At 55.4% G+C, this 27,843-nt stretch overlaps 3 protein-coding genes across 8 annotated transcripts in view; 2 read left to right on the top strand and 1 right to left on the bottom strand.

Moving 5' to 3' along the window:
• Positions 1 to 35: 35 nt before the first annotated feature.
• On the top strand, positions 36 to 7,034 carry RNF215 (ring finger protein 215). 4 transcript variants are annotated; one of them, XM_059408820.1, is made up of 9 exons: positions 36 to 420; positions 696 to 722; positions 1,273 to 1,344; positions 1,425 to 1,510; positions 1,932 to 2,088; positions 5,451 to 5,570; positions 5,647 to 5,790; positions 6,024 to 6,126; positions 6,218 to 7,034. In XM_059408820.1, the coding sequence occupies exons 1-9, from the start codon at positions 136 to 138 to the stop codon at positions 6,238 to 6,240; spliced, it is 1,017 nt and encodes a 338-aa protein (XP_059264803.1). In that variant the 5' UTR covers positions 36 to 135; the 3' UTR covers positions 6,241 to 7,034. The 4 variants fall into 4 exon arrangements, with proteins under 4 accessions (XP_059264803.1, XP_059264801.1, XP_059264802.1 ...); XM_059408818.1 differs by having other exon boundaries at positions 696 to 839; XM_059408819.1 differs by lacking the exon at positions 1,273 to 1,344 and having other exon boundaries at positions 696 to 839.
• An 86-nt stretch (positions 7,035 to 7,120) lies between these two features.
• Positions 7,121 to 23,212, bottom strand: CCDC157 (coiled-coil domain containing 157). Of its 3 annotated transcripts, XM_059408816.1 has the most exons (12): positions 23,038 to 23,212; positions 20,238 to 20,295; positions 17,480 to 17,738; positions 15,103 to 15,274; positions 13,750 to 14,395; positions 12,979 to 13,056; positions 12,459 to 12,649; positions 11,073 to 11,249; positions 10,765 to 10,933; positions 9,542 to 9,681; positions 9,047 to 9,135; positions 7,121 to 8,957 (listed from the first exon to the last, which is right to left on the bottom strand). In XM_059408816.1, the coding sequence occupies exons 3-12, from the start codon at positions 17,725 to 17,727 to the stop codon at positions 8,708 to 8,710; spliced, it is 2,160 nt and encodes a 719-aa protein (XP_059264799.1). In that variant the 5' UTR covers positions 17,728 to 17,738; positions 20,238 to 20,295; positions 23,038 to 23,212; the 3' UTR covers positions 7,121 to 8,707. The 3 variants fall into 3 exon arrangements, with proteins under 3 accessions (XP_059264799.1, XP_059264798.1, XP_059264800.1); XM_059408815.1 differs by lacking the exon at positions 20,238 to 20,295; XM_059408817.1 differs by lacking the exons at positions 7,121 to 8,957; positions 20,238 to 20,295 and having other exon boundaries at positions 9,048 to 9,135; positions 10,751 to 10,933.
• Positions 23,213 to 23,354: 142 nt separating this feature from the next.
• SF3A1 (splicing factor 3a subunit 1) overlaps positions 23,355 to 27,843 on the top strand; it is a 21,332-nt gene continuing 16,843 nt past the window's right edge. Inside the window, exons 1-2 of the mRNA XM_059408814.1 lie at positions 23,355 to 23,516; positions 26,249 to 26,370. Coding sequence (XP_059264797.1) covers positions 23,454 to 23,516; positions 26,249 to 26,370 — 185 coding nt within the window. The 5' untranslated portion in view covers positions 23,355 to 23,453. The remainder of the gene's footprint in view (positions 23,517 to 26,248; positions 26,371 to 27,843) is intronic.

Genomic DNA, 27,843 nt, shown 5'->3' with positions numbered 1-27,843 from the left:
GGCGCCCCGCCCCGTCCGGCCCCGGCCCCGCCCCTCCCGGCGCCCCGCCCCGTCCGGCCGCGGCCCCGCTCCCTACGCTCCCCGGAGCGCCGGTACCCTTGGCACCCGTGTCTCGTCTGCTCGCCGGGTCCAGTCATGGGCCCCGCTGCTCGCCCTCCGCTGAGGTCGCCCCCGCCGCCTCCTCCGCCGCCGCCTTCGCCACTGCTGCTGCTGCTGCCCCTGCTGCCGCTCTGGCTGGGCCTGGCGGGACCCGGGGCCGCGGCGGACTGCAGCGAGCCTGAGGCCGGGGCGGGGCGGGGCGGGGCCCGCGCCGTACGAGTGGACGTGAGGCTGCCGCGGCAGGACGCGCTGGTCCTGGAGGGCGTCAGGATTGGCCCCGAGGTCGACCCCGCACCCGCGCTGGGCGGCCGCCTGCTGCTGGTGAGCGCAGCCGAGCCATCTGGTCCCGGCCCGCCCCGCCCTGCCCCGCCCCGCCGTAGATCCCGCACCCAGATCCGGCCTTTATCCTGGACCAAGCCCTAGGCTCCCAACGCCCTCTCCCCACGTTGCCCAGGCCTCAAACCTCGGCTTCCAAAACCTGAGATCCAGATGCCCTTCCCTTCAAACTCGCTCTCAAACCCTGACCTTACATCGCCTGTGTGTCCAACCCCCCTTCCTCCCCTTCCTCCTTCTGCCTGTGGTCCCTTACCCCACAGATGGACATCGTGGATGCTGAGCAGGAGGTACCCGTAGAAGGCTGGATTGCAGTGGCATACGTGGGCAAGGAGCAGGCGGCCCAGTTGCACCAGGAGAGTCAGGGCAGCGGTCCCCAGGCCTATCCCAAGGCCCTGGTCCAGCAGGTGCAGGGGGTGTATGTGGGGAAGGGGTCTGGAGGAAGGGGTTTCAAGGCCAGAGCCAGACTACTAGGTGGGCCCCTAAGGAGCTTGCAGAGAAACCTGGGGCCTAGGTGAGGTGAGGGACCTGAGTTTGGAAAATTGAGACAGTATGGAGTGAAAGCAGGGAGATGGGAGGTGGCCAGAGTCAGGAAGCTCCACCAGGCTCTGAGAGTATCAGATGAGGAGTTCCTGCTGAGAGTTGGTGGGCAGGCCTGTCCTACTAGGACCAGGGAAGGCACATAATTGTTTGGATCCTCAGGACATCTGGGGGAAGGAATGTACAGCTGATCTATCCGGAGGAAAACTTTGCAGAACCAGGAGCTAAGAACTGTGGTCATGGGTAGTGAGACAGATGTGTGGGCAGGGGTCAGCTCGCTTCTATCTGTGTCCCTCACAGATGCGGAGGGCACTCTTCCTGGGAGCCTCTGCCCTGCTCCTCCTCATCTTGAACCACAACGTGGTCCGAGAGGTAAACTGGTTCAGGCGTGGGGGTATGCAGGCCAGGGAGGAGGGGACCAACACCGGCTGACCTTGTCTATCCATCTCCAGCTAGATATATCGCAGCTTCTGCTCAGGCCAGTGATTGTCCTCCATTACTCTTCCAATGTCACCAAGCTGTTGGAGACACTGCTGCAGTGAGTTGGGTTTTGGGCTCCAAAGGACTGGGCTTGCGAACCTCGGTGCTGAGGGGGTCCCTGAATCTGCCATGGTCTCAGGACCAGGGCTTTTCCTGTTAACCTTCAGACTGTAGTCTGGTCTGAAAAATGGGTGAGGGGACTGGAGCAAAGAGGCAGCTCTAGGGGCCGAGGGGAATTGGTTTCAGGAAGGAGGAAGCTGGATTCCTGATTGACAGGTTCTTTCCAAGACTTGTAGGCTTCCCTGGTCTGGCTGATGTGAGAAATGGAAGAACCAATAACCAGAAGAGGCTTGGGGGCCAAAAGTAGAAAGGCTGTGGGATGATACGTGGGAGGATCTTTTTCCTACAAGGCTGGGGCGGGTGGGTCATCTCCTGCCAAAAGCCCTTCTCTCTGGCCCCTCTGTGGCTTTCCCTCCCAGGAGGACTCAGGCCACAGCCGAGATCACTAGTGGAGAGTCACTGTCAGCCAACATCGAGTGGAAGCTGACCCTGTGGACCACCTGTGGCCTCTCCAAGGATGGCTACGGAGGATGGCAGGACTTGGTGTGCCTGGGAGGCAGTCGGGCCCAGGAGCAGGTGGGTACCTGGGGGTGCAGCAGGCTCGGGTATGGCTGCACATGTGCCTTGTCTCAGATCCTGTGGCCTCTCCTCACCTTGCTGGCCAGGACCACTTCTTCCACCTCCCAGGGCTGTAATGAGTGCTCATTGACGTGGGTGCTCAGTGCAGTGCCTGATGCATAATCAGTGTTAGTTACTATGGCTATGTTACTCTCCCGCTCAGAAGCCCTCTTTGGCTCCCCATTGCCTGCAGAATAAAGTTCAGACTCCTTAGCCTGGCTTTCACAGCTCTCCTGTTCACTCACTTATCTTTTTTTTTTTTTTTTCCCCTAGTCTCTTCCTTATACGCTCACCCTATGCCATTTACTGGTCTTCACACATGCCCTGGCCTCCTGCCACTAGGCCTTGTCTGTGCTTGGCTGCAGGCATGGACACTCTTTTTCTCTGTCTCCATACATCCCTGTCTGCTTGCCTTCTTTGGAAAGCTTCCCTTGCAGCCTCAGCTCACCATTTCTCTCTCCGTCTTTGAAGTCGTCCTTTGTCAGGCCCTTTGTAGTGTTCTCAGGACAGTCCGAAGTCTCTAAGTGTTGGGAATGTGACTTTGTTTCCTGAAGTCTGAGGCTATGTCTTACTAGTCTCTGGATTTCTCAATGCTGGGCATCGAGAAGGTTCGAAGGTATTTTGTCCACAAGCATCTGTGGACAGATGCTCTGTCAGGGCAGGCATGTCCTGGTCTCCTGGTGGGCAGCCTCGGGGGGCGGGGGTGTCAGTGGGATTGGGCTGTGTGAGGCAGACTTGCAGCCTTAGCTGAGGGATCTCAGGTTGAGTGTTTAACCTCTGTAGCCTCATGTTCCTCCTTTGTGAACAAGGACAGGACATGGTCATAGGATCGTCAGGGTGTTGTGTGTGCATGAAGTTCACAGTGGGCACAGAGCAGGTGGGCAGCTCCTACTCTCTGAATGTGTTTGTTATAAATGATGGAATAAATTAGCAGTCATCAGATAATCTTTGAGGTTGTAGGACACGTAGGGCTCAGCGAGAAGGGTTGTGGAGGGTCCAGAAAACCTATGGGACCCAGGCACTGTCCTGAAGGGGCTCAAAAACAAGCAGGGAAGGAACTCTCCCATGAAAAGGCCTCAGCAATTCAGCCTGGACATCATGTGCTCATTCCTATTCAAGCAGCAGGAACTGACCCACAGTTGTGTGAAGGGAGGGGGCAGTGGGACTAGGGGAACAGAAGGGCTTTCTGGAAGAAGAGGGAGCTGCACTGGGTCTTCCCCTGGAGGGCAGCCCACCCAGACGTCTGGGTGGGGCAGGCATTTGGTGAGGGACTGTCGGATGAGAGGGGATGGGCCTGCAGAAAGCCTGGAGCCCGGGGAAGAGCGGGCTGGGGAAGGGGCCTGGGAGTGGGAATGCCTGCAGTGTGCAGGTCAGTCTGTCTGGTACAGGGGGCAGAGCTGAGCCTGTCAAGTGCTGGGTAGCCATGATAGCCATGATAGCCATGATAGACGTCAAGGTGGCCTAAGGGTGGCTGGGGCCAGCTCTCGGCCCCAGCCCTAGGGCCAGGTCACCATGCTGGTGAGTCTGAACCCAGAACTACAGCACCTGTGCACCGGAAAGGTCAGAGGGATCCCCTCCCTATCTGCTCACCTGGGGGTCCCATAGATGTGCTGAGCCTGAGAGGACTGGGTCTCTGGCCTGCAGCAGGGTCCCAAGCTGGCCATGCCCTGTGCCCACGCAGTGCCCCAGGCTGCTCCAGATCTCAAAGCTCCAGGTTCTGCCCTGGTGAGCTCACACTACAGTGGCCACTCAGTCCTGCCCCATGTCCGCCTGGCTCCGCACAGCCCAGGCCACAAAGGCAGGGCAGTTCTGGCCCTGGGCTTCTGGGTCCCCAAATGGCGAGGAAAAAGGCCATGGCGGTAACTCTACCGGGGTCAGCACTGAGCAGGGGAGGGGGGACAGGCCCTCCAGGACACAACAGAAGCATCTGAGCTCGGCCTGGGGGCTTGGGGAAGAGCTTCCTGCAGTAGGAGGTACTACCTTCTCCCACTCCTCAGGAAAGATGGGGGTCCAGAGACCAGAGGAGAGAGGGTGAGGAACAGGCAGCTGGGGCTCACGGTCATCTCTTGATTTGTGACACCAGCAGCACCCAGCCTCGTCTGGAGTACTCTTCTCTTAAGAGCCAGTCACTTCTTGGCCCCTCTCCCTTGTAACACGATGGTAGTTGAGCTTCGTTGTTGGCCAGGGAAGAACACGATGGCAGAAAGCTACCAGGAATGCAGAAAGCTTTTAAATGAATGCATTTATTAGTCGTGACATGTGCAGAGACCCTGAGAGCCGGTGCGCCTGTTTGGGTGAGCCGGCTGGGTTTTGCTTACTGTGCCACATCATTTCCTGTAGTCAAAGCCCAGCTGCCACACTGCTCTGGGGAGGGAGTAGGGGTAGTTAAGTCAAGGTCAGAGCATGCCCCCCATCCCCAGCCCAGGAACTCTGAGGTTCTGAGGGGCCCTCTCAAGGGCCAAGGGCAGGGCTGATGTGGTTCCTTCCCCGCAGTGGGAGCCTGAGGACCACCGAAGGCAGCGACAAGGAAACACACAGTAAAGAGTGTGGGAAGGGCTGGGGGTTGGGGAGAGCTCAGGAGCAGGGGGCATCCAAAGGCATTAGCCCAGGGAAGGGGTGAGGAAGAACTGGGAACACAAGAAAGGACACGGAGCATGGGACCCTGAAAGGACAGGGGGTGGGCGATCTAGGGCCTTGCCAGATGGCTGCTTGAAGAGTTCAGGGTCTCTCCTGAGGGCGGGGATGTTGCAGGGAAGGGGGGCAAGCAGGGGTCCTGGGTGATCAGGTTTGCAGGTGAGATCCTTGTCACTGTAGGAAGTGGGCTGGTGAGGCTGGAGCAGGGCCCCCAAAGAGCAGAGGAGTGGGATGGAGGGGAGGGGTGCATGGGCCCCCAAAGAGCAAAACCACAGGGGACCACGTGAATGCTCGGCTCAGACGGAAGTGGGTGGGTGATGGCACCCAAGAAAGTAGACCAGGAGAAGTGTGGGGTAGGCATGAGGGTGGGAAAGTGTTAGGGTCCTAGGCTGGGGAGTCTGTGAGGCTGCCAGAGAGAAGCTTCCAAGAATGCAAAAGCTTTTTTCCCAGGAGACGGTCTGGGGGCAGAGGTGGGTCCCCTCAGCAGCTGGACGAGGAGCTGTATAGACAGCGGGGACTGACCCTGGGGGCACAGATGGGAGGCACGCAGGCTTCAGAAGAGGAAGTCAGGAACCTGCAGGGACACGCTGCCAATGGACCTTACCTGCCTGGTCTTCGGAGTGGACTCACTGGGGGAAGAGCGTAGAGCAGCCCCAGCCTTCCTGACACTCTGCTCCCCTGCCCAGAAGCCCCTGCAGCAGCTGTGGAATGCCATCCTGCTGGTGGCCATGCTCCTGTGCACAGGCCTCGTGGTCCAGGCCCAGCGGCAGGCAGCCAGGCAAAGCCAGCAGGAACCCGGAGGCCAGGTGAGAGCCGGCCCCCCGGAAGCCCTGGTGCCCCCAGCGTGAGGCCCGCCTGACTGTGCCTGCACTCCCCCACCAGGTGGATCTGCTCAAGCTCCGCGTGCTGCGGAGACTGGCATCCCTGAAGACCCGGCGCTGCCGTCTGGGCCGCGCAGCCCAGGGTCCCCCAGAACCAGGTGCTGAGACCTGTGCCGTGTGTTTGGACTACTTCTGCAATAAGCAGGTAGTGCCATGGGCAGAGGCTGACCTGTGATGTCCCTCACTGCTCCGAGACCCCCCAGAACCATTCCTACCAGGCCTTTATCCCACCAGCTCCTACTCTAACTAGGAAAGCACCCACTAGGGGGTGGGGAGGGTGGTGACAGGCTGCAGGAGTTTCAGTTCCCCCATGCAGGTGGGGGCCAGGCATCCCCATGTGGAGGCCTGTGGTCTGAAGTCTCCCCCCACACCCTGCAGTGGCTCCGGGTGCTGCCCTGCAAGCATGAATTTCACCGAGACTGCGTGGACCCCTGGCTGATGCTCCAGCAGACTTGCCCGCTATGCAAATTCAATGTCCTGGGTAAGCACCAGGGGTGGGGGCCCTTGGCCAGCCCTCCCTGCTCGCTCCCCACCTGACACCTCCCTCCCGGTGTTTTCTTGCTCCCATGCAGGAAACCGCTACTCAGACGATTAGCTGCCCAAGCTGGGTCTCTGCATGTGGGCAAAGGACCCTCCCACCTGCACCCTGGCCCTAGGCCTGGGCTCCCGGAACAGAACCGCAGGATGGACAGGAAGCCGGTGGGAGGAAGGACAGGGGCCTCCCCTGCTGAGGGGCCAGGCACCCCATCGTATTCATTCTGGGAAGGAGGGACCACACTCCCCAGTCCGAGGATGCAGGGTCTGGACCTGCCAACTCAAGAGAAGCCACCTTGGGGCCCTTCTTCTACCATCCTGGAATGTCTGTGTCTGCCCTCCTCGCAGGCAGCTCCTGGGACCCTGGCTAAGGGCCTAGGGGAAGAAGCAGATGGGGCAGCGCAGCTGGTCCCAGGGCTTTGGTGCCTCTCTGACCTGCCTGTCGGGGCATCCCTGGGGACTGAGGCTGTGGTGGCTGGTCGAGTTGTGTGCTTATTTATTGAGCGCTGGGTTGTGAGAGGAGCTATCTGGCCTTGGGGGCATCCTGGCCTGTCTTTCAGGACACATCTTGGTCAAGGCTATGATGTTCAACTGATAGCGCCCTCAGCCCTTGGACACAAGGAGCAGCAAGTGCTGCCTGTCCAGCTGGACTCCCTCCCCAGGCCTGGCTGGGATCAGAGGCCTCAGAAGCCATCCAGTCCTGTGCTGCTTGGCCAGGCTACGGGTTGCTGACCAGAGTACTTGAGCTGCAGGATAAACGTGGTGCATCTTTTAGGGGCAGCTGGGTTTTTTAAGACTTGGGGTAGGGGAGGTTTAATACTGAAATAAACATGGATATATTTTAACATAAAGAGATCATATTTGTGTGGAGGTCTTAAGACAGAAAAGTCGCCTTAGGCTCTGCTGCCTGTGAGGGGGGATTCTAAGACAGGCTTCAAGATACCCTGCCCCCAGCCCTCATGGACATGCCTTGTTGTAAACCTGCAATGGGGAGTGTAATAGATTTTACCCCCATGATGAGGTTATATGGCAGGGTTGATCTTAAGATAGGGAAAGTATCCAAGAGGGTCTGACCTAACCATGAGAGCCCATTAGAAGCAGAGAGTTTTCACTGGCCCGGTGGAAGAATAGGAAGTCAGAAAGTTGAAGCAAGAAGGGCATTCAGTGTGTGAGAAATTCTCTGTTGCTGACTTGAAGATGGAGGGGGCCACGTGGCAAGGAAGGCAGACAGCTTCCGAGTGCTAAGAGTGGCCCCTGCTGACAGCAGCTATCGGGGAGATGGACCTTAGTCCTACAGCTGCAAGGATCGGAGTTCTGCCAGCGGTCAGAAGGAGCCTGGGAGTGGGTCCTTTCCCAGAGCTGTCAGAAAAGAATGTAACCTGGCAGATACTTTGACTTGAGTCTTCTAAGATTCTGAACAGAAAACCCAGATACAGGGCCTGAACTCCTGACCTCCAGAACTGTGAGCAGAGGGGAGATGAGCTGTGATTGGTCCTACCCTGGACTTGGACCCACGTGTCTTGCCTCAGAGACCCCACCCCAAGGGCTGGCTTTCGCCCGTAAGGGCCAGGGCATCCCAGCCTCCCTCCACAACGCCAGGCTCCACAGAAGCTGGAGTTGGGCAGGTAGCGGCCATGCCCATTTAGCTACACACATGGCCCCTCTTGACCTTTCTTGTAAACTGAGGCACTCTCCCTGCTGGCCTCCTCGCCTGGGGAAGATGTCACAGGAAGCTGGGAGTGCCCACCCTGAGAAGTCCTCAGCAAGGCCTTAGAGCCTGTCTTTCACTGCTGAGGTGACCCAGGGCAGGCTGGAGGCTTCGTGGAGAGAACTGGACTGTGGGCCCGGCATGGCTGGGTGGCATGAGTGTCAGGGCCCAAGAGACAGGCCTGGGAAATCTAGGGCTTGCTGAGGGTCCTGCTGTCGGGTTAGGTGAGGCCTTGCCCTGCCTTCTAGGGATCCAACCTCCCAGATTTAGAGAAATCCTTTTGACTCACATTTCCTGAAGGTGAATAGTTTCTTAGTAAAAAGGATAACTGACTTTTTTGGGTCCTTAATGTCCCCATCCTGGGTTCAGAGCTGGGGGTAGGAGGAACCTAGAGCCAGGAACCCCTTCTCTGACTCCTTCCTCACCAGGCCTACCTTGGCAGCTGCTCTCCTTCCCTGACCTACCCCTACCCTGACCCTACTATGCTCCATGGGTAGGGTCACTGAGTCTGTCAACCTTTTGTGCTTGCTCTGGGGATCAAAAGACTACCTTTCACCTGGCCCAGGTGCTAAAGCTTCTTGCTGTCCTTTGTGTACCCTCTTTTCCCACTGTCCTGTCAGGACAGTGTGCTAGGCCTCTGCCAGCAGACGACCTACATGGCTGGGGACTCAGTGGTCCCCACCCAGAATGGGGGAGGAAGGACTCTGCCTCTGACTCAGCCAGTGCTGTGAGGCCAAGGGTGCTGTGGGCAGATGGCTGGGGCTTTATTACATGGAACGGGTTGCCAGCCACCTGCCCTCCAGCCCCACCACACGGCAGGCTACATGGGCCGCTCCTGGGGCTGGTATGCAGGGCTGGCCTGGCTCTGGCCTGGTGACAGTCTCCTCCTCAGCCTGGCCAAGGCCCGGATGGGGTTCTGAGCACAGTTGGTTGAGTGGGTCATGTCCTCCAGGGAGGACCTGCCGGGCCGACCGCAGGACTGCTGAGGTGGGGATTCCCGGAGCTGGCATGGGAGGGTCCTGCCCACGCTGGCTGTCCTGCTGCTAGGCAGGTGCCGCCTGCCCAGGAGCCTGAGGGAGGACCAGATGACAAGATCTCCCGTGAGTGAGGAGGACCAACCCACCCCCATCTTCCCCACCTCCCTCAAAGCCTTACTCACCCTGGAGAAGCATTCTGGGCCTGGGCTGGGGGCACTGTTCCCTGGATTCCTTTGCTGGGAGGGGCCCAAAGCTGGTCCTGTGGAATCAGCTGCAAAGAAAGCAAATTCAGAAAGGCCCTGGAAATCTCTCTGCACCGTTCAGCAAGGGTGTTCTTGCCATGGAGGAGAAGGGAGGGCTGAAACCCATACCATCAGCCCCCTCCTCTCAGGTGCAGGGTTTGGGAAGCCCTCCAGGGCCACCCCAGCTGCAGTTAAATGTGAGAAGTTTGGCTTTCTGACAAGATTCCTGGTTGTCCTTAAAGTGAACAAGAGCTAGAAGGGGAAAATGGAAAGGCACCGTACCATTCTCACGCCTGCTTGAAACATGGAAACCACATGTGATGATGCAGGCTTTGGGTAGGTTCCCAGGGTAGGGTCTGAAGACCTGCTGGGTCAGGGGCCTCCCCCAAGTCCCCAAGAGCCGGCCCTCTCAGGTTGGGGAGCCAGGCTGCTCACCTTCAGGCTTCCCTGCTGGGCTACCTCCCGGATTTTGGACAGCATAGACTGGAGCCGCCCATTCTCCTCCTGCAGGACCTGGATGCGGATGTCGTTGGCCTGTATCTGCCTCTCCATGTCATCAGTAACATTGCTGGAGCCTGCAGGGATATACCATCTGTTACCTCCCCCTGCCAGGGCTGACCCTGGTGCCGAGGGCACACACGCTAGCTGGGGTGTACCTTAGGTTGGTGGCCTGGCGAGCACAGGGGAGCCGAGCAGGGCCCGTGCTCTACCTCCTCCCACCCCCGACCTCATCATCCTTCTCCTGAGGTCCTGTCCCGGTTTCCCACCCCCTCCCTGCTGGGAGGTGACCACGGCAAGCTCACTGGGACCTCAGGCTCACTGAAGATGCTGTAACTGGGTAAGAGAGTGAATCCCTTCCAAAGCCGCTTGTTTTCAGAGAGACAGCAAGCTGTCTCAGGCCACGCAGCCAGCTCTTGTGTATGAGTCACAGAACTCAGCAAGCACGTTCTTTCCCACCACTGGGGAGATGGATGCTTGCTTTCTGACTCTGAACCTAAGCAAGTTGCTGCCTGCTGTTTCTCGGTCTTGTGGCTTGTGAAAGGGCTGTTACCCATCTTATGGGGCGGATCAAAAGACAATGGAAGGCCCTGGCCCGCTGCGCACAGGACCGATGACTTAGTATGACCAAGCTAAATTACGTCACTCTACCCGACAGCCCTGCAAATGGATTCACCCCCCCAGGGATGAGGGCTGAGGGCCTCAAAGAACCTAGGTTGCCTGGCATCCAGTTCTCTGCTGAGATGGGTACCTAGTACTCCTAGGGCATGGGGGGCATGACACTGGACACTGGAAAGCTGGGGCGGTGCCCATGGAGCTGGCCCCATGCTGTAGTTTGGGGAGACACCAGGACGGGGGACACCAGGATGTTGAGCAAGGACTGGCATGTGACATGGTGAAGAGCACATGAGGTGGTTACAGAGGTGGTTAGACCTGCACGAGGATTCAGCATGCGGACAGTGGGCAGTCTCCTTGCCTCGGGGCTTCTGTGTCCCCATCTACAGAGTGGCTAACACACGAAGCGCCTTCCGTGTCCTGGGGACTCAGTAGGGACCACACTGCAGGCCAGGGAGCTGCAGACTCCAGTGTCTTGCCTAGGTGAGCCCTCAGCTCCCTGTCCAGGCCCCAGTACGCCCTGGTCAGCACCTCTGGGCCCCTACTTGGGATCTGGGCCTCGATGGGTCTGTGCAGGTCTGGGAAGGCCACCAGCAGCCGCTCCCGCTCCCTCAGCTCTGTGAGCTCACGTTCCAGCTCTGATATGGTCAGCCGCAGATCCGTCGTGGCCTGCTCCAGGCCTTGGTTCTCCTGTTGCAGGCTCTGCAGCAGCTCCTGGGGCAGGGGGAGGCTCAAGCCTTATGCAACAAATGGCTCCCAGCTCCCCTGGGGACAACCCCTCTCCCCACCAGTCCAGACATGGGACAGGCCCATGTCTGGGAGCCATCGGCACCCTTACCCTGCCGGCTCCCACCTGCTGGGCCAGGAGCTGGCTCTGCCCCTGCTCCCTCTCGCTCTGTAAGCTCTGCAGCTGCTCCTCCACCTGGGCCCGCTGGGCCTCGGCCTCATCCAGGCTGCCCCGAAGCTCCTCACGCTCTTGGTCCAGGTTGTCCAGCTGCTGTAGCAGGGCTCGCTGTTTGGACTGCAGGGACTGAGGCAGGGTGGGCAGGCAGGGAGGCCATGAGGCCCATGGGGCAAGGCTCAGCGTGGGACAGAAGAGGCCTTGGTATCTCTGATGCGCCCCCTTGTGCCTGTCTGTGTACAGGGGAGGCTGTGCATGCGTGTGCAGCAGAAGGGGCAGAGGGGCCAGTGGTGCACACCCCACTGGGCCCCCCCACCCGGTCAGGCCCAGGCCCCCCACTTTGCAGACCCCTGCCACTTTGGAAAGCAAGGGACTGACTATCAATCTTGTCCCCTCTTCTTTCCAGTCACAGTCTCCACTGGGGGAGGAATTCTGGGCAATACATTCTCTTTTTCTCCTTAGGTTTCCTGTGTCCCGTCAGCCCATATCACTTGGGATCCACTTTTCCTGACACCCACTGAGTGCAATACAGGAAAAGCCAGTGCCGGTCTGCTCCGAGTCTGGGCTCTAGCTCCGGCTGGCTGCGAAGCTTTGCATAATTGCCATAATCTCCCTGAGCCCCAATCTCCTCCTCCATAAAATAGGGACGACGAGACTGTCCACCTCCTACTGTGGTGATGAGGAATAAGAACAAGGGGGCTACAGAGGCCGAGGCCTAGCCCCTTGTCCACAGCACACATTGATACCTGGTGACCATGACCGTTCACAGGGAACTGAGGAAAACACCAGCTTGGGACTGAAAGGCCTTCCCGGCCTGGGCCATAACTACTTCAGGTGGCAGGTCACCTGCTCCCTCAGCCCTACCCTTGAGGGTTCCTGCAGGGCCCCTGTGCCCAGGGCACAGCTGTAACCTGGGCCTTGGCTCGCTCTTTGTCATCCCTATCCTTTCTCTGATTGATGGACTCCTCTCCAGCTCCTGGCATCCAGTTCAAAGGCCATTCCTTCCCAGAAGCCATCCTGGATTCCCACAGATGTGACTGTCCCTCTGTGGACACCTGTAGCACTTTCCCTGCACCTCCTAGCCATCTGGCAGCAGAGCTGTGGTGACCCAGCTGTTTGTCCTCGCTGGGCGGGGAGCTCCTCCAGAGCAAGGCCACCTTTGGCTGCATCTGTCCCTGGATCGCTGTTTCCCCAGTGCCGGGGGCCCAGGGGAAGGCTCAGGTTCTTGATAAAGATCAAACAAAAGCCTGGGTCTGTGTGTTGCTGGGCAGGTACCCCCCTAACCAGTGGGGCTCTCTCTTCCTGCAGCCTATGTCACAGACACCCCTCGATCCTCACCTCCTGGTGGCGGACCATGCTGTCAACACGGGCCTTCTCCTTGTCCAGCTCGGTGCTGGCCCAGCGGATCTGCTGGCTGGCCCCATCCAGCCGCCCGGCCAGCAGCTGCACCTGATCCTCCAGCTGCTGCACCTGCCTCTCGGCCTCTGCCCTGCGCTCAGCCTCCTCCTGAAACTGCCGTGCCTTCGTCTCTGCAGGATTGAGTGGGGAGGGGTAGAGCCAGAGAAGCCTGGGTGCGAGTCTCCGCACTGCCCCTGACCCATGATGGGACCTGAGGTGGGGCGGAAGGGGTCACAGCCTGTCTCTGGGCCTCAGTGTCCCAGAAAATGCTGCTCTGAACCCTTCTGTGAAAACAGAAGGTGCTCTCTGGGTGGGAGGTGGTGGCAGCCCAACTCAGTGTGGCCAGGTGGGCCCATCCCTGGGGCTCCTAGAAGCCCAGGGACAGAGACAGTACCGCTCATCTAGCAGCACCACTGGGCACAGGACATGGGGTACAGGGCCATACAAGGGGGCTCCTCACCCAAGGCCTGCATGGCCTCCTGTTGCTGCTTCAGCTCCCCCTCTAGGGTGGCCACCTTCGTCTTGAGGTCACTTGTTTCTACAGCGGTTGAGAGAGAGAGAAAGAGAGAGAGAGAGAGATTCCGATGGGCCTGGCCAGGGCCTTCAGGCCCAGTGCACCCTGCAGCGTCATGACAGGCAGTGCTGTATGGAGGGGCTGCCTGGGCCAACTGGAGCTCTGCAGAGAGGCCGGGAGGCCTGGACCCCTCTTCCTCCTGTTTCCTATTGGCTGGCTGCCAGGTCTCTGCACTGCTCTGGGCCTCTGTGTCCTCTACAGAGGTGACAGGCTCAGAAAGGACAGTGATCTGCCTAAATCCCGCTGGCCTCCCAACCTCAGTGGGCCCTGGCCTGCTCCTAGTGAGTGCCTTAGCTGTCTCTCTGTCTGGTGGCTTTCATGGAAGCCAGAGAGCAGCTCCCCCAGGGAGTCCCCTTTGGGGACACATGGGAGTGAGGAGATGAACGCCCCGGCCCCCTTGCCCTCTGAGGGGACAACTCTGAGGCACGCATTCCACACCACCAGCTCCAGTGCTCCCCAGGTGGGATGAAGCTCCGGCCGCCTGCAGGGTAACCAGATTGGAGAGCTGCCCATCCTCTGACCCCACTCCCCAGCCTGGGTTTCTTCACCCCAGCGGACGTGTCCCTGCAGCCCTATAACGGGGTCTGCCTCCCAGTGAGCCTGTGCTAAGGCAGCGGCAGAGCCCCAGGGCTCAGGGCCCCGCTTCCCAGCACAGACCTGTGAGCAGCTGCTGCCTGTGGCACTCCCATTCTGCCAGTTGCTGTGTGGCCTCGTCCGCCTGTCGCTGCCGCTCCCCCTGCTCCTGCTGCAGTGCCTGCTCCAGCTGGCCCACCTGCTTTTGCAGTCCTTCCTTCTGTCCCTCGGCCTCCTCCAGCTGGGCTCTGAGCGGCCCGACGAGCTGAGTGAGGGCCCCCATGTGCTTAGTGAGGCGTGTCAGGTCTTTGCTCTGCTCGGCTGCCCAGTGGCCCATGGTGGCGGCTGGCAGCGGCCTGAGGCCCATGCTGTCCCGCACCAGCTGCTGGAACTGGCCTAAGGACGAGGGCAGGTTCTGGCTCTGACACAGGCTGATGACCGCCTTACCCACCTCCCGCAGGCTGCTTTGGACACTGGTGCATGCATCACAGGGCACAAGGGCTGTCTCCACCGTCTGGGAGTGAATACTCCTGCTGTTCTTGGCAGTGCTGGCTGGACACTGTGGGAAGACTCTGATGGGGAGGCTCTCCGGCTCTTGGCAGGTCTGGGACAAGTGTGGCGTTGGGGAGGGGGGCTTGAGGAACTTGGAAGTCACAAGCTCAGGGCTCCTGGCTGGCTCGCCCTTGGCGGTGGGCTTGGAGGTGAGGTTCTCCCCTTGGTTTACTCTTTTCTGTGGTCAGGAAAAGAAAGGGAAAGCAGATGGAGGAGACAGACCCAGGAGGGGATCAGTTTCCTGGTGAGTATTCTGTACAGCCTCTTCTGATGTTCAGACCCTTAGATATTAGATATCTGACACCAACGTGAGTAGGAGAGAGAACCTTCTTTCTTCACTGCCTCAAATTACCAAGCCTGGGCCAACTCTCTGTTGTTCCCCCTAACCCCCAGGCTCTGTGCCGTTCTGTGCATGGGACAAGGAGTCTAACAGTGAAGCCACAGCTGCTGGTTCCGGAGATTTTGCCCAGTGGACCTGCTTGTTCTCGTGTCACCATAGCTGCTCTCAGTTTTCCATTCCTCCCCGATATGGTGATGGTGATCATTCTCACAGGAATTTGTGAAAATTATAGGAGAAGCCATAACGAATGGGGCGAACATTAACAGTATCACCCAACAATGCCCCGAGATGGAGAGACTGTTATTATTCCCACTGTACAGATGAACAAACTGAGACTCAGGGTAGGCTCAGCATAAACAGCAGACCCTGGGAGCCCAGACATGATCCCTCGAGGCCTGCCTCTGGAGGGGACACCATCTCCTCTGAGTGGTGTGAGCCCAGACAGTGACACCATCTCCTTCAGGAATTTGGGTGGTTTGCCCACATGGTGTGCCACAAGGCTGGGACTGGGGCAGGGTAGACAGGTGTGAGGGTGACTAACCCACCTGGGGGGCTGCCTGCTGGTAGATCATGCGCAGCCTCAACAGGCTGTTCCAGAAGCGTCGCACCGTGAGCCCCACAGACATGCAGGGCCCCACAGCCCTGGTAGCAGGCACTGTCTGCTCTGAACTGAGGTTCTCCAAGTAGCTCGTGCAGCTCTGAAGCAGCAGCAGGAGCCTGTGGGCAGAGATGGCAGGGTCAGCTAGGGTAGAGCCTGGTGCCAGCATGCCTGTACACCCCACAACCAGCAGCCTCCGACTCTGGGGACCTTGAGGGCCTTAGAACGTGCTCTGCTGGACCAGCTTCAAACCCAATCCAAGGGGTCACTTCCTCCAGGAAGCCCTCCCTGAGGGCTGAACGTGGGGGCCTTTTCTGGGCCTCCTGGCTATCAGCACTTCAGCCTGGCTGTTCCCCACCACACGGGGATGCTCTGGCAGACTGGGTCTCGCTTCAGTTGTATTGCGCATGCTCCGAGAGTGCTGGGTGGGTGGCTGCCTTACGTCAGGTAGCTCAGAGCCTTCTCCTTACAGAGGACAGGGCTGAGACCCTTGAGTGGAAGGGCCTGGCAAGCACACAGGCCAGGGGCACCCTGCAGCTTCCGGATTCTAGTCAGGGTCTTCTCCTGCAGGGCAAGCTGCTTCTGTGACATCAGGGGCATGAAGATAGCTAGGGGTCTATCCCAACTTCAGTGCTTAAAATTAGAGTCGGGCTGCTCTAAGGAAGACAGGCATTAGAAGGACAAGTTTGAATTTTGCAGGGGAACCAAGCTACTTTATTTTTTTTTAAAGATTTTATTTATTTATTTGACAGACATAGATCACAAGTAGGCAGAGAGTCAGGCAGAGAGAGAGGAGGAAGCAGGCTCCCCACTGCGCAGAGAGCCCCATGCAGGGCTCGATCCTAGGACCCTGAGACCATGACCTGAGCAGAGGCTTTAACCCACTGAGCCGCGCAGGTGCCCCGGAACCAAGCTACTTTAAAGGAAGAGGTCTTGTATTTATAGAACATACTGAGCAGGTAAGTGACCCTGCCTTGTTTTGGGGGCAGAGGGGTCATCCTAAACCCACGGGGTATCTTGGGCAGGCAAAACCTTGCAGGAGGAGACACCAACTGCCTCTCTGAGCTGAGGTGTATTCCTCTGTGAATGGGGACAACTGTGCCTGCCACAGTGTTGGGCAGCATTAGGGGTGGGGTGGGGTGGGAAAATGCCTGGAAAGAAGTCAGAGCATGGCCTTGACAGAGGGGTGGGGAAAACATGTCAGCAACAGCTTTATAGGGGCGTGGCAAGATTGGGCCTTGATGGCTGAGTGGGGCTTGGCCAGACCAGGAAGGGGTGTGCAGGGGGTTCCTAGCAGATGGCATAGCATAACATAGGTAAAAGCAAGGGAGGAGGAAGGTATATTTGGGGCACCTGGTTGGCTCAGTTGCTTAGGCATCTGCCTTTGGCTCAGGTCATGATCCTAGGGGTCCTGGGATGGAGTCCCCCCTCCATGTTTGGCTTTCTGCCCAGGGGGGAGCATGCCTCTCCCTCTCCCTCAGGTCCTCCAGCCCCTCCCCTGTTCATGTGCGCTCACTCAAATAAATAAATAAAGTCTTAAAAAAAAAAAAAAAGGAAGTGTGTTCTGTGCTTATACATGTTTAGCCTCTCACGGGTTCCAAAGAATACTTTCATCCTGAGTGTGCCTCCAGGACTCTAAGTGGTAAACCTAGCTTCTTCTTCTTCTTCTTCTTTTTGTTTTTTAACACTAGCTTCTTTATCCCCAGGCAAGTCATCCCCAAACTATTCTTGCCTATCAGGCCTCCATGACTTCAGTCCGTGTACGGTTTTGGTCACAGGGAGCCAGGTGGTGGTCCTCAGGAAGTGAAAAGCTGATGGCCATGTTAAGTTTAACGAGAGTGTTGAAGTGGCGGGGCTACGAGGCAATATTCCCAATAGGGCCAGAATCTCGAAAAACACATCCTGTGTCTGACCTTGTGACCCACATTGACAATGCGATAGCTCTCAAGAAACCAGGACAAAGGGCCTGGGATGGAAACTCTGAGCAGCAGCTGTGGTGTCCCCGATGCACAGAAGCCCTAAGTAGGTGGCCGACGGAAGCTGGAGAGGTGGCCCTCGGAGCTGCACAGCTGCAGGGAGCAAGAGGGGGGCCCACAGCTCCCCAAAGGTGGACAGGATGGGAAAGCACAGCACATGACAGAAGCTGAGATCGCAGTGAGGGCCTTGGGCTGGCCAGCCTCCTGACAGGCGCGCAGTTAAAGGTGATTATTGATATTGATGTGATCCCTGATGGTGGCGGAAGGGGCGGATCCTGAGGCTGGTTTACTGATTTAAGGGGCAGATGCCAGCACCCCAAGATCACTGGGCTTGGTCAAGGCCCTCACCTGTCGATGACCAGCTCCAGCAGAACAGCATGGGACAGCTGCGTGAACTCGGGGTCACCTGGCACGTGGTCATAATGCTCTAACAGGGCCACCATGTCCAGGTCGCAGGCCACACGATCAGGGAACTTCCAGGAGGGGAAGCGCACGGGTCCGGCACGAGAGAACACATCCACGATGGCGCCCTGCAGGTCGGTAAGGTCCTTACGCAGACTGTCCATGCAGGACTGGCTGCCCAGCAGGTGGGCCATCCTCGTGGCTCCTGGGGTGAGCAGAGAGGATCCCTGTTAGCCAGAACCATGTGGCTGCTGCTGGAGGTAACTTCCCAAAATCCTGCTCTGCCCAGTGGGTCCTAGGCCAAAAGCCCTACCTAGAGCCTGGGAAAAAGTCTTTCCCAGGCCCAGGCCATGGGCCCTTTAATACCTGGGTAGTAAAGAGACCTCCCCAGAATTCCACTTATCCCCCTGCCCCACGTCCACGCTCCCAAGTCCCAGCTCCATAAGTCAACTAAGAGAGAGTTGTAGCTACAGCATGACAGGAAGTGCTGGATCCTACCCAGCCACCACTATCTCCCACCTGGACCACTGCAGCTGTCTCTGGCGGGGCCACAGGGGTGCCCCCTCCAATGATACACTTCAGCTCTAGAGATTTGGGCCATATCTGATCAGATCGGGTCACACTGGTCAACGCCCCCTCAGGACTCCTAAGGGAGAAAGGCCACCTCTGGCCGCAGTTCTCCCCGCAGCCCTCTCTGGTCCCCACACCACCACCCCATACTCTGTATTTCAGCCCCAGTCAGCTCCACCAGCAGCTCAGGTGTAGGCACTCATTTCTGAACCTGGGCCCATCTGTTCACTCTGTCTGAATCATGTTTTCCCCATCCAATTCCCATCATCAGCCTAATTCCTCCCATCCTTTGGGCTTCCTGGATATCACCTCCTCCAAGAAACCTTCCCTGAGCACTCTTCAGGTTGGGCAAGATCATCTCTCTGGGTTTCCCCCATCTGGACCCTGATCCCTCTCTGCTGGAATGGCCTCCACACTCCAGGCCAGGTCCTCAGTTCACTTTAGCCAAGGTGGTATCCCCAGTATGGCAAGCCTAAGGCCTAGCCCATGGTAGACATTCACTGGCAAGTGAATACTGAGTAATTGAACAGGGAAATGAAAAGAACCCACACAAAAAAATTTAAATACCTTAACTTTGTCTTAAGGTGTAAGGGAGGAAAACCTGAAAATCTGTCACTCTGGTGACAGGGGCCCTATTATATGTGAATGCAGAGAGTTCCAGTCCTGCCCTTTCCTGGCTATGTGGCCTCAGGCAAGTCACTATACCCCTATGAACCCTAGCTGTCTCAGCTGTAAGATGGGGACACCATCCCCAAACAGGCTGAGCGGTTGTGAGGTCATTAACAGTATCCACGAGTAAAGCGCTTGGTGCATGGCAAGACATGAGTAACAGTTCTCGAGAAATAGTGACCATTAGTTTGGTGATTACTGTTATTAGCAGTAACAACAGCAAACACCATCGTTGTCTGCAGCCACTGCCTGCCTTCTGTATTCCCCCTCTTCCCCCTGCAGCTCACACGGAGTGCTTCTCATCCATCTCTGGAGTCCGTGGACCTCTGAAGCCAATGATTTGGATGAATGGCCCCTGGTCCTTGACTCAGAAGGTGGAAAAGCATGACTGTCCTGACCCCTCCAGTGGCTCATCACAGGCCTTGCCAGTGTGACCCTCTTCTCTCTGTTCAGAGCTGGGCAGCCCTGGTCTCTCCCCACCCTACAGCAGGGTCTCTTGTTCTCTGTGGCTTTCTCAGCTGCAGAAAGTGCTTCCTTGTACCACAGCTCCTCCCTACAGTGCGGAGGCTGCCTAGGCAGTATTTAGGCTATGGTTGATCTCCCTGAGCCTCAGCAAGTCCAGGCCTGGTGGAGGAATCTTTCTTCCTCTGACCTACTTCCAGCCCAACCTCACTCAGTAACAAAAGGGCGCCCCTACTATGTGCAACTGGGCACTTCCTCGGATTCCCTTCTCTACCCCCTATCCAAGCACCTAAGGCAGCCAGTCCTGTGTCCAGACCACACTGAAAACCCACCACTGTGTTCGTCGTGCTGTTCCATGCTCCCTCTTCTCCCCAGACCACTGCCACAGCCTCCCGGAGGGGCCACCCTCATCCCTCTGTCCAGCACCACCTCATCCATCTGTATATGGTCAGAATGATCATTTAAAAGGCAACTCATCCCCCTGCTTCGAGCCCTTGAATGGCTTTTCATAGTATAAACACTGGAATACTTCCCTGGGCTCTGGCCCTGTGTGGTCTGTTCCCACCCCAGCATCTTCTCACCCAGAGTGTGCCTTTTCCTCCCCACACTTCTTTCAGACAACGCAGCTCACGCATGTCCCCAGGCCAGGTGAGTTCACCTGTCACCCCTCTGAGCATTCTGTGCTTTTCCCTCCCAGCATACGCCACACTGGCACTGATTATTATTTGAGTAATTATTTGCAGTTGGCAATCTGCCTCCCTGCAAGCACATGGACTGTCTTTCGCTATGGTATGATCGGGCCATCTGGGCGAAAGGACTTGAGAGCCAGCTGCTGCCCACAGGTCCTGGGACACTCAAAGGCACCAAGGGGTGATTCCTGAAGACTGAGCCGGCTTCTCAGGCCTCTCAGAGGACTGGGCCCTGTCCTCACCTCTGCAAAGGTACCTGCCTGTGAGGCTGGATGTCTGGTCTGTGGGCTCTGGGACTCAGGTCAGAGGCTCACCCAGATGCCTAGTTTCCTGTCTCCAGTGCAGGGCTGGCCTGGAGTCACTCTTCAGTCCCTGAGAAGGGATGAAAGCAAGAGTGAGTGAGTGTGATCTCAGGGAAGTTTCCTGGCGGGACAGGGAGGAGGCTGTACCAGAAGGAGAGGGCCAGAGGGCTGAAGTGAGGGAAAGCTCATGTGGGCTCACCTGTTTTGAGCCTGAGCACAGAGGTGCTTTAATAGTGCTAAGCTCTGACCACAGGTCCTACTGTGCACTACTTCCTGAATCTGCCTCCTTTATACAGATGAGGAACCTGAGGCTCTGGAAATTAGGGGATGAAGCCAAGGTCACTCAGGGAGCTAGGGTTCTTGAGTCCAACATCTCTGCTCTGTCTTGAAGCCATGATGCTTCTAGGGCAGCACTGTCCAAAAGGAATATAATGCTAGTTGCACATGGGATTTTAAATTTTCTACTAGCCAAATAAAAAAGGTAAAAAGAAACAGGTAAATTCATTTTAATTAAATATTTTATTTAACCTAATAAACTCTAAATACTATCACTTCAACATGACATCAACGTAACACCATTAAGATTATTTTACAGTCTTCTCTACATTCAGTCTTGAAATCCAGTCTCTTTGACACCTGCAGCACATCTCAGTTTGGACCAGTCACCATTTTCAAATGCACCACCACATGGATGGCTGGCCACCGTACTGAACAGTGGAGGTGTAGAGGGTCAGATCCTGTGTGTTCGGTAAGCAAATGGTGATTGCATGCCTTTGGCATCCTGGGCACTACGTCAAGAATAGGGACAGAGAAAGACCCGTGGAGCCCTGTCCCTAGAGGCCACCATTTCCCTCTGAGGATCTCTACTGGGGATAAATTTCCACCCCCAGGGCAACGAGTCTCCACCCTACAACACTCACAAACACACCAAGGCCCACATCCCCGCACACATACTCTGCCGCAGCGATGGACTCTCACGAGATATTGCCACCTGGGAGATTTTATATACCCCACGAATGAGGCAGAAACCAACGAGAATAACAGACTGAAACATTTTGGTTTTCCTTCCAGGAATGGGAGGGAGGAAAGCAAGCAAGCAAGCAAGCAAGCAGTGCTGTCCTGGGAGGAGGAATATTCAGGTGGCAAAGCACCTAGGACTTGGGAGCTTATCTGTGAAGACACTGAGAAAGACTGGCCTCAGATAATTACAGCTGCCATCTGGGGCCCTCTGAGATCCAACTCCTGTTAGATTCTGGTTCTGAGAAGCAGCCACAAATGCCAAAGCATCAGCAATATGGAAGAGGAAAACAAAACTTTGAAAAATATCCAAGGTTACCTTATGTCATTTCTTCTGAATATTGGGATTTGCCATTATAAACAGGGCTTTGAGAACCACTTTGGTGTGTGGCAAGTGAAGGAGCACGTGACGTGGGCTTTCTCTGTAATTCCTGGTTCTTGAGTGGAATCGTGAGCCTGAGGCTGCCAGCCCTGCCCTGACTATTCCTGAGGTCATATGGGTGATGGCACTAATTGGGCCATCACCAATGGAAGGAACTAACTCTGCCGTCTCCCCAGTTCCCTCATGCTTAAGGTGGACTTCTGACTTGCAGAGAAGGGCAGGAGTCTTTCCTCCACTCCCATTCAACATGCAAGCCCCTTCTTACTCTAAGTCCTAGGACTCTCTCCTCTGGTAAAGATTATGCCTACCTCCTGGTCAGTGCCCCAGCTGCCCTAACACTTGGAAATTCTGAAACCATCTATATATCCCAGTTGTCAGCCTCTGACTCGGGACTGCTAATGCCTGGATTCCTGGGGGACAATGAAGGGACCGAGTGAAGACAAAGGAATAGCTGCACTAGTAGAGGAGTAAGAATGGCCTGGGTTTGGATTCTCACGCCACCAACTCTGCACTTCACTGTCCTCGTCTGTAAATAAATTGCTCTAAGAAATTAGTGATGTAGGGAAACCTGGATGGATTAGTCGGTTAAGCTCAAGTCATTTTCCCAGGATCCTGGGATGGAGTCCCCAGTCCTGGGATGGGGGTCCTGGGATGGAGTCCAGGGTCCTTGCTTAGTGGGGAGCCTGCTTTTCCCTCCGCCTGCCACTCCCCCTGCTTATACTCTCTCTCTTTGACAAATTAATAAAGAAAAACTTAAAAAAAAAAGAAATTAGAGATGTAATGCATATAGTGTTTGGCAGAAGATCTGGCCACTGTAAATGTTCAATAAATCCTAGCTATCATCATTCTACGTTATTACAACGACATAAACCAGTTATGGTGTGTGTGTGTGTGTGTGTGTGTAAAAGAGGGATGGGGTAAGACACTTGGGAGGGCATCTCTTCCTATCCCGCCTCCATTTCACAGGTGAAGAAACAAACTATCCAGGCATGGGCTAAAAACCGGCCTGCAGTCCGGCGCTGGGATGGAGCGGAGACGGAACAAGGAGGACAGGATCTCAGGAGAGGAAATGGGAAGGGCGGGATTCGAGGTGAGCTCGGGGAAGCTAGGGAAGTAGTCAGCAAGAACGCATCTTTGGGTGTGAGGGATGGAGCTTTAAGAAGTCTTGATTCGAGACGGTCCGCGGGGTTTGGGGGCCAGCCTATGGAAGGCAGAGAGTGGACCCTAGAAAAGGCAGTCCTAAAAGAGAATTAGGCCTTGGGACTTGGTTTGGAAAGGGGGTTCAGAAGATGTAGGCGTGAAGCGAAAGAAGAGGAGTTTAAGGGAGGAGGGAAGCGGGACTTTGAGGAAGCAGGCTATAAGGGAAGGGGCTCTCCAAGATGACCGGCCAATAGGAGGGAGAGAGGAACCCACCTTTGGAGTAAAGAAGGGGGCCAGGGCCGTGGGGTGTATGCGGAGAGCGTCCGGCGAGTGGTATAGAACGTCTCCCCAGTCTCCTGCGTCGCAGCCTCAGCCCTTGCGGTCTGGTCGGCTCTTGGAACTGCCGGCAGCGCGCCAGCGCCTCAGGGCATCCCCCACAAATCCAAGCCCGGTGCCTTGAGCGCTGCCATGGCAACGGCGTCTCGCGCAGAAAGCTCCAGGGAGGCGGCAGGACGTTGCATCACGAAGAAGGGGCAGTCCCGGAAGTGCGTCAGCCTCCCCTCCTCCGCGACGACTCTGTCGGCTGCCGCCATCTTGGGAGCTTGTCGTGTCGTCCGTGCGGGAAGCTGCTTTGACGCAGCACCGCTCACCTTCAGCGAGGCGGACTGGCAGCCCTGAGCGTCGCAGTCATGCCGGCCGGACCCGTGCAGGCGGTGCCCCCGCCACCGCCCGTGGCCACCGAGCCCAAACAGGTACTGCGACCCCCGCACCTCTACCGGCAGCCCAATCCTTGGCCTGGGTCCTCCCCTCCGGTGCGGGCCCTCTTCACTTATGCGGAGGAGGAAGCGGCCGCTTTACGAGGGCTTGGACGGACTACAAGTCCCAGGAGGCAGCGCGCTTCCCGCTCTGCGCTCTCTTCTGGTAGCAAAAGAAGCGCTCTTGGAACAGTGGTTCTCAAAGTGTGGTCCGCGGACCAACAGCATCAGCATCACCTGGGAGTTAATTAGAAATGCCAGACCTAAATACTTATGCATTTTAACAAGATCTCAAGGTGATTGATTAAAGTTTGAGAAGCACTGATCCAGCCCATCCATAGGTTTTCTGTGGTTATTGGGCCCACCGTCGCCGTCCCCCACCGCCGCCTGCCCAGCCCGCCGGTTTTTGCCCAGTAATCCCTAGTTTTCCAACCTGTACGGTACGTTTTTGTTAATTCCCAGCATCTGCTCTAAGCTAAACACCATGCAAGGCTGGTGTTTAGAATGAATGAAACATACCTAGTTTAGGGAGGTCACAGTTCTAAGTGGGGAGCCATATAAGTGAACATTCTACAAATGGTTATTGTTTCGATCACCATAAATGATACCAGCCAGCCCTTAAATCAGCTGAGGGGGAAAGAGGTGTGTAAATAATTGCAGTATGTTGTGATAGGCCCTATAAGGATCAGGTACAAAAGAAATTAATCAACATTTCTTTGATGGTGTGAAGGGAGAATTAAAGTAGGTGAAACCCACATGAATGATAGGTGAATTGCTTTTAAAAGGATGAATTAGTAGTTTGCCAGACAGGTGATTGGAAAGGTTAACAGCATCTTATATTCATTAAGCAAACGTTTATTGAGCACATATTGTATGGGGACCACTGCTTTGGGTTGGGAATATAGCAGAGTACATGACAGAAGAGGTCCATTTTAAGTACATCTGTATCCCTGGCATTTTCCAAGTCACTTGGGGAAAAGTGAGGTAATACCAGATAATTACAAAGACACCAGGGTAGGGATCACCTGGTATCTCTGGTGGAGAGTAAATTAAAAAGTGTTGTTGAAGTTTAGGAGTGGGAGAGTGGTAGCAAAAGATGCATTTTGGGGGCGGTTGAACTTCTCCTAGTACACAGTGGGGAGAAAAGGAGGAGTTTGAAGCTGGATAACTGACATCTGTGTTTCAGAAATTCAGGTAGGCAGGTAGTGATGAGAATATATAGGAGCACAGTTACTCAAAAGATGCTGAGCGCCTGCCCTAGGTGTGTTGGGGGCGGGGGTGGGACAGACTGGATGGGCAAACGCAAGTCACGCAATGACTGGTGGTGCAGGCTCTTCAGCTCAAGTGATGTGTTGGATTCCTGGTTCTGCCATTTGGGCTAGTTAAGCTTTACGTTCCTCGATTTTGTCACGGGTAAAATGAGGGTAATGAGTATTCACATCATGGGCCTCTCATAAGGGCTGTGGAGTTAATATATTTAAAGTTTTTAGAAAGGTATATGGAACCTGCTGTGTGCTTGATAACTGTTACCATTGGATATGGAGGCCGAGGAAGGAAGAAGAGGGCCATGTTTCTGACTTGGATGACTGAGTGCGTGGTTGGCCGTTGATGAGGAAAGCGGTTTGAGAGGAAAAGTGCCCCGGAGCCAGCTCAATCTAGAATTCTATGACACATAACAGTGATCTGAGGCATCATTTTGGGTGGGATTATTCAGTCCCAAGGTGGTAGGGGAAGTAAAGGCCATAGTTGTGAGTGCCTGAGTACAGTGTGAATACTGTGGAGAATAGAAGTTTGGGGAACCCTAATATAGGGCAGGAGGTGAAACAGGAGCCAGGAGGGAAACTCGCTCAGGTGGAGTGGTGAGCAGGAAGGAAAGACACAGATAATGGGGCATGGGAGTTGAGTGGAGAGTTTTGTGAAGGAATGGTCACTGGTCACATGACCAGATGCTGGCTATAGTTGGCTCTAGGCAGTCATGTTTGACTTTTGGAAGGGCACTTGAAATGGATGGGGACCAGATTGGGGGGGGGGAGTGGGAAGGGCAAGACTGTGGAAATTCAGGATATTTAGCTATCAGAGGAAGAGGGGGAGAGTGTAACAGCAGAAAAGAATGTGAAGGCAGGGAACTGCTATCTTTTTTTTCCAGATGAGAGACTCTCCCTTTGTTTACTAATGGAAAGAAGCTGGTGAAGAAAGAATACTGGAATTTATGGGACAGTTGATTTGTGCATTTCAGTGGGGTTTCACAGAACATTTGAGCATTGAGTGGTGGTTAAGACAAGAATAGGTGCAGAGGGAAAGGGCATAAGGCGCTGCCAGCGGAGTTTCCCATCTTTATTCAGCAGTCATTAAATATTCCGTGCCAGGAACATCCCTGGGTAAAGACATGGCCTTCTGGATTCTGGAAGATGGTTTCTTAGAATGTGGTCAGATCCTTTCCCCTCTCCCCCAAATCTGAATCGTCTGGCCACTTGGTAAAAATCCAGGTTCCTGGTGTCACAGACTGGCTAGCTTGTGAGAGTCAAGGAGGCTGCTCTTTCCACCGGTTCCCCAGGAGAGTCCCATGCAGGCACAGTGCAGTTAAGAGCCGGTTTTCTGGAGCAGAAGGTCTTAACTCAAGGAAAGTCCCTGGGAGAGAGTCCATGCTCTCAATGATTTTAGAGGAGTTTGACTTCAGTCCCCCATATCAGGAACCTCAAGACGTTATTTTCCTTTTCTTGTTTTCACAGCCCACAGAAGAAGAAGCTTCTTCGAAGGAGGATTCTACCCCCTCCAAGCCAGTAGTGGGAATTATTTATCCTCCTCCAGAAGTCAGGAATATCGTTGACAAGACTGCCAGCTTTGTGGCCAGGTAACATAGCTGCTTCTGCATTGTCAGCCTGGGCCCGTTAGCTCATCTAACAGCACAGCATGCTGGTGAGGTGGGCCATGGTCAGGATTAGTGTCTCGGCATGGCATGGCAGTGACAGAATGTGAATCACACCCAGCCTCAGAAGCACCAGGAACCTGTGCTTCCAAAATAGGCCTGAGGAAGTGCCTGGAAAGCTGTTTTGTCAGGGAGAGTATTTGTGTCTGTGTTTGTGTCTAAGCTGCTGGCCGGAGGAAGACATAAAAAGGGAGTTGGTCATTCTCATTATGCAAGAACTGTGCTCCTCACAGCTTCCACTGACGCCTCTGCAGGATGGAATAAAATACGAGCTCAGAGTTCTTATGAGGCAGGAGAGAGGGAATGGGACTGAGTGTGGTCTTTGTGGATGACTTGGAAGTCAGTGCGAATTCCTCTCATCCTTCCCCATCATGTTTTACACACACCTGCTCCTCAGATGGAATCCTCTGGCCGCTTGACTCCAAAGGTCAGCACCCCCCCCACACCAGTTGAAGTGTTTTTTTGGCAGCCAGCAGACCACATGCAGCCTATAGAGCTGTTGTTTTTCCTCATGATACATATTTTTTTAAAGATGTATTTATTAGAGAGGAAGGGAGCAAGAGGGTAGGGCAGAGGGAGAGAATTTTCAAGCAGACTCCCACTCAGCAGGGAGCCTGACACAGGCTTGATCCCATGACCCATGAGATCATGACCTGAGCGGAAACCAAGGGTCAAACACTCAACCAACTGAAACACCCAGTCACCGTCACAATAATGTATTTTTTAAAAACTTGAATAAGTTGCTACCATTTAAAAATGAGGAGCTTGCACAGTAAATCTAGATTTCTGGCTTTTGTCAACAAACTGGACAACTCGTTGCATGTAAGCAGCTGCCCGCCTTGAACAGACCGCTGCCCTCAGTCAGGGCACATGTGTTCCAGAGGCACATGTGATCCCAAGGCAGTATCCCCATCACAGTACATTTTAATAGAGGGTTTCTTCCTTCCCAGCCTCTTAATAAAGTGAAACATAGGTTACTTTGAGGCCTTTTACTTGTCAGGCTCCATGCGGATTCATAGCCTCACATTTCAAAGGCTTTGCTTAACCAGGGTATTGCATTAAATCTGCTCTGTGCTTGGGGGAACAATGTTAGGTTCAGGGCAGTAAGTGTTTATGATAAATGTTCAATGTCTCATAGCAACGCTCATGCTTCTCTTTTTGCCCTGATAATTTTAAAAACAGAATAAATAGGAAAAGGGTGTTAGAGGAAGAATCACTACAGTCTCATTACCAGAATAGTTTCTTTTTTCTTTTTTTTTTTTTTTTTTAAAGATTTTATTTATTTATTTGACAGAGAGAGATTACAAGTAGGCAGAGAGAGAGACGGAAGCAGGCTCCCTGCTGAGCAGAGAGCCCGATGCGGGACTCGATCCCAGGACCCTGGGATCATGACCTGAT

This window comes from Mustela nigripes, chromosome 8, assembly GCF_022355385.1.
Source record: "Mustela nigripes isolate SB6536 chromosome 8, MUSNIG.SB6536, whole genome shotgun sequence".
Lineage (NCBI taxonomy): Eukaryota > Metazoa > Chordata > Mammalia > Carnivora > Mustelidae > Mustela > Mustela nigripes.
This window is presented reverse-complemented; position numbering and strand designations above follow the sequence as displayed.

Excerpts from the sequence above, each read along its gene's own strand:
- RNF215 (XM_059408818.1), top strand. The coding sequence starts at position 136 with ATGGGCCCCGCTGCTCGCCCTCCGCTGAGGTCGCCCCCGCCGCCTCCT. Across the intron at positions 840-1,272 it reads CCAAGGCCCTGGTCCAGCAG|ATGCGGAGGGCACTCTTCCT; the intron begins GTGCAGGGGGTG and ends TGTCCCTCACAG. Across the intron at positions 5,571-5,646 it reads AGCAGGAACCCGGAGGCCAG|GTGGATCTGCTCAAGCTCCG; the intron begins GTGAGAGCCGGC and ends CTCCCCCACCAG.
- CCDC157 (XM_059408816.1), bottom strand. The coding sequence starts at position 17,727 with ATGGCCCACCTGCTGGGCAGCCAGTCCTGCATGGACAGTCTGCGTAAG. Across the intron at positions 9,682-10,764 it reads CATCGAGGCCCAGATCCCAA|GCTCCAGCAATGTTACTGAT; the intron begins GTAGGGGCCCAG and ends ATATCCCTGCAG. Across the intron at positions 8,958-9,046 it reads GCCCAGAATGCTTCTCCAGG|GCTCCTGGGCAGGCGGCACC; the intron begins GTGAGTAAGGCT and ends GTCCTCCCTCAG.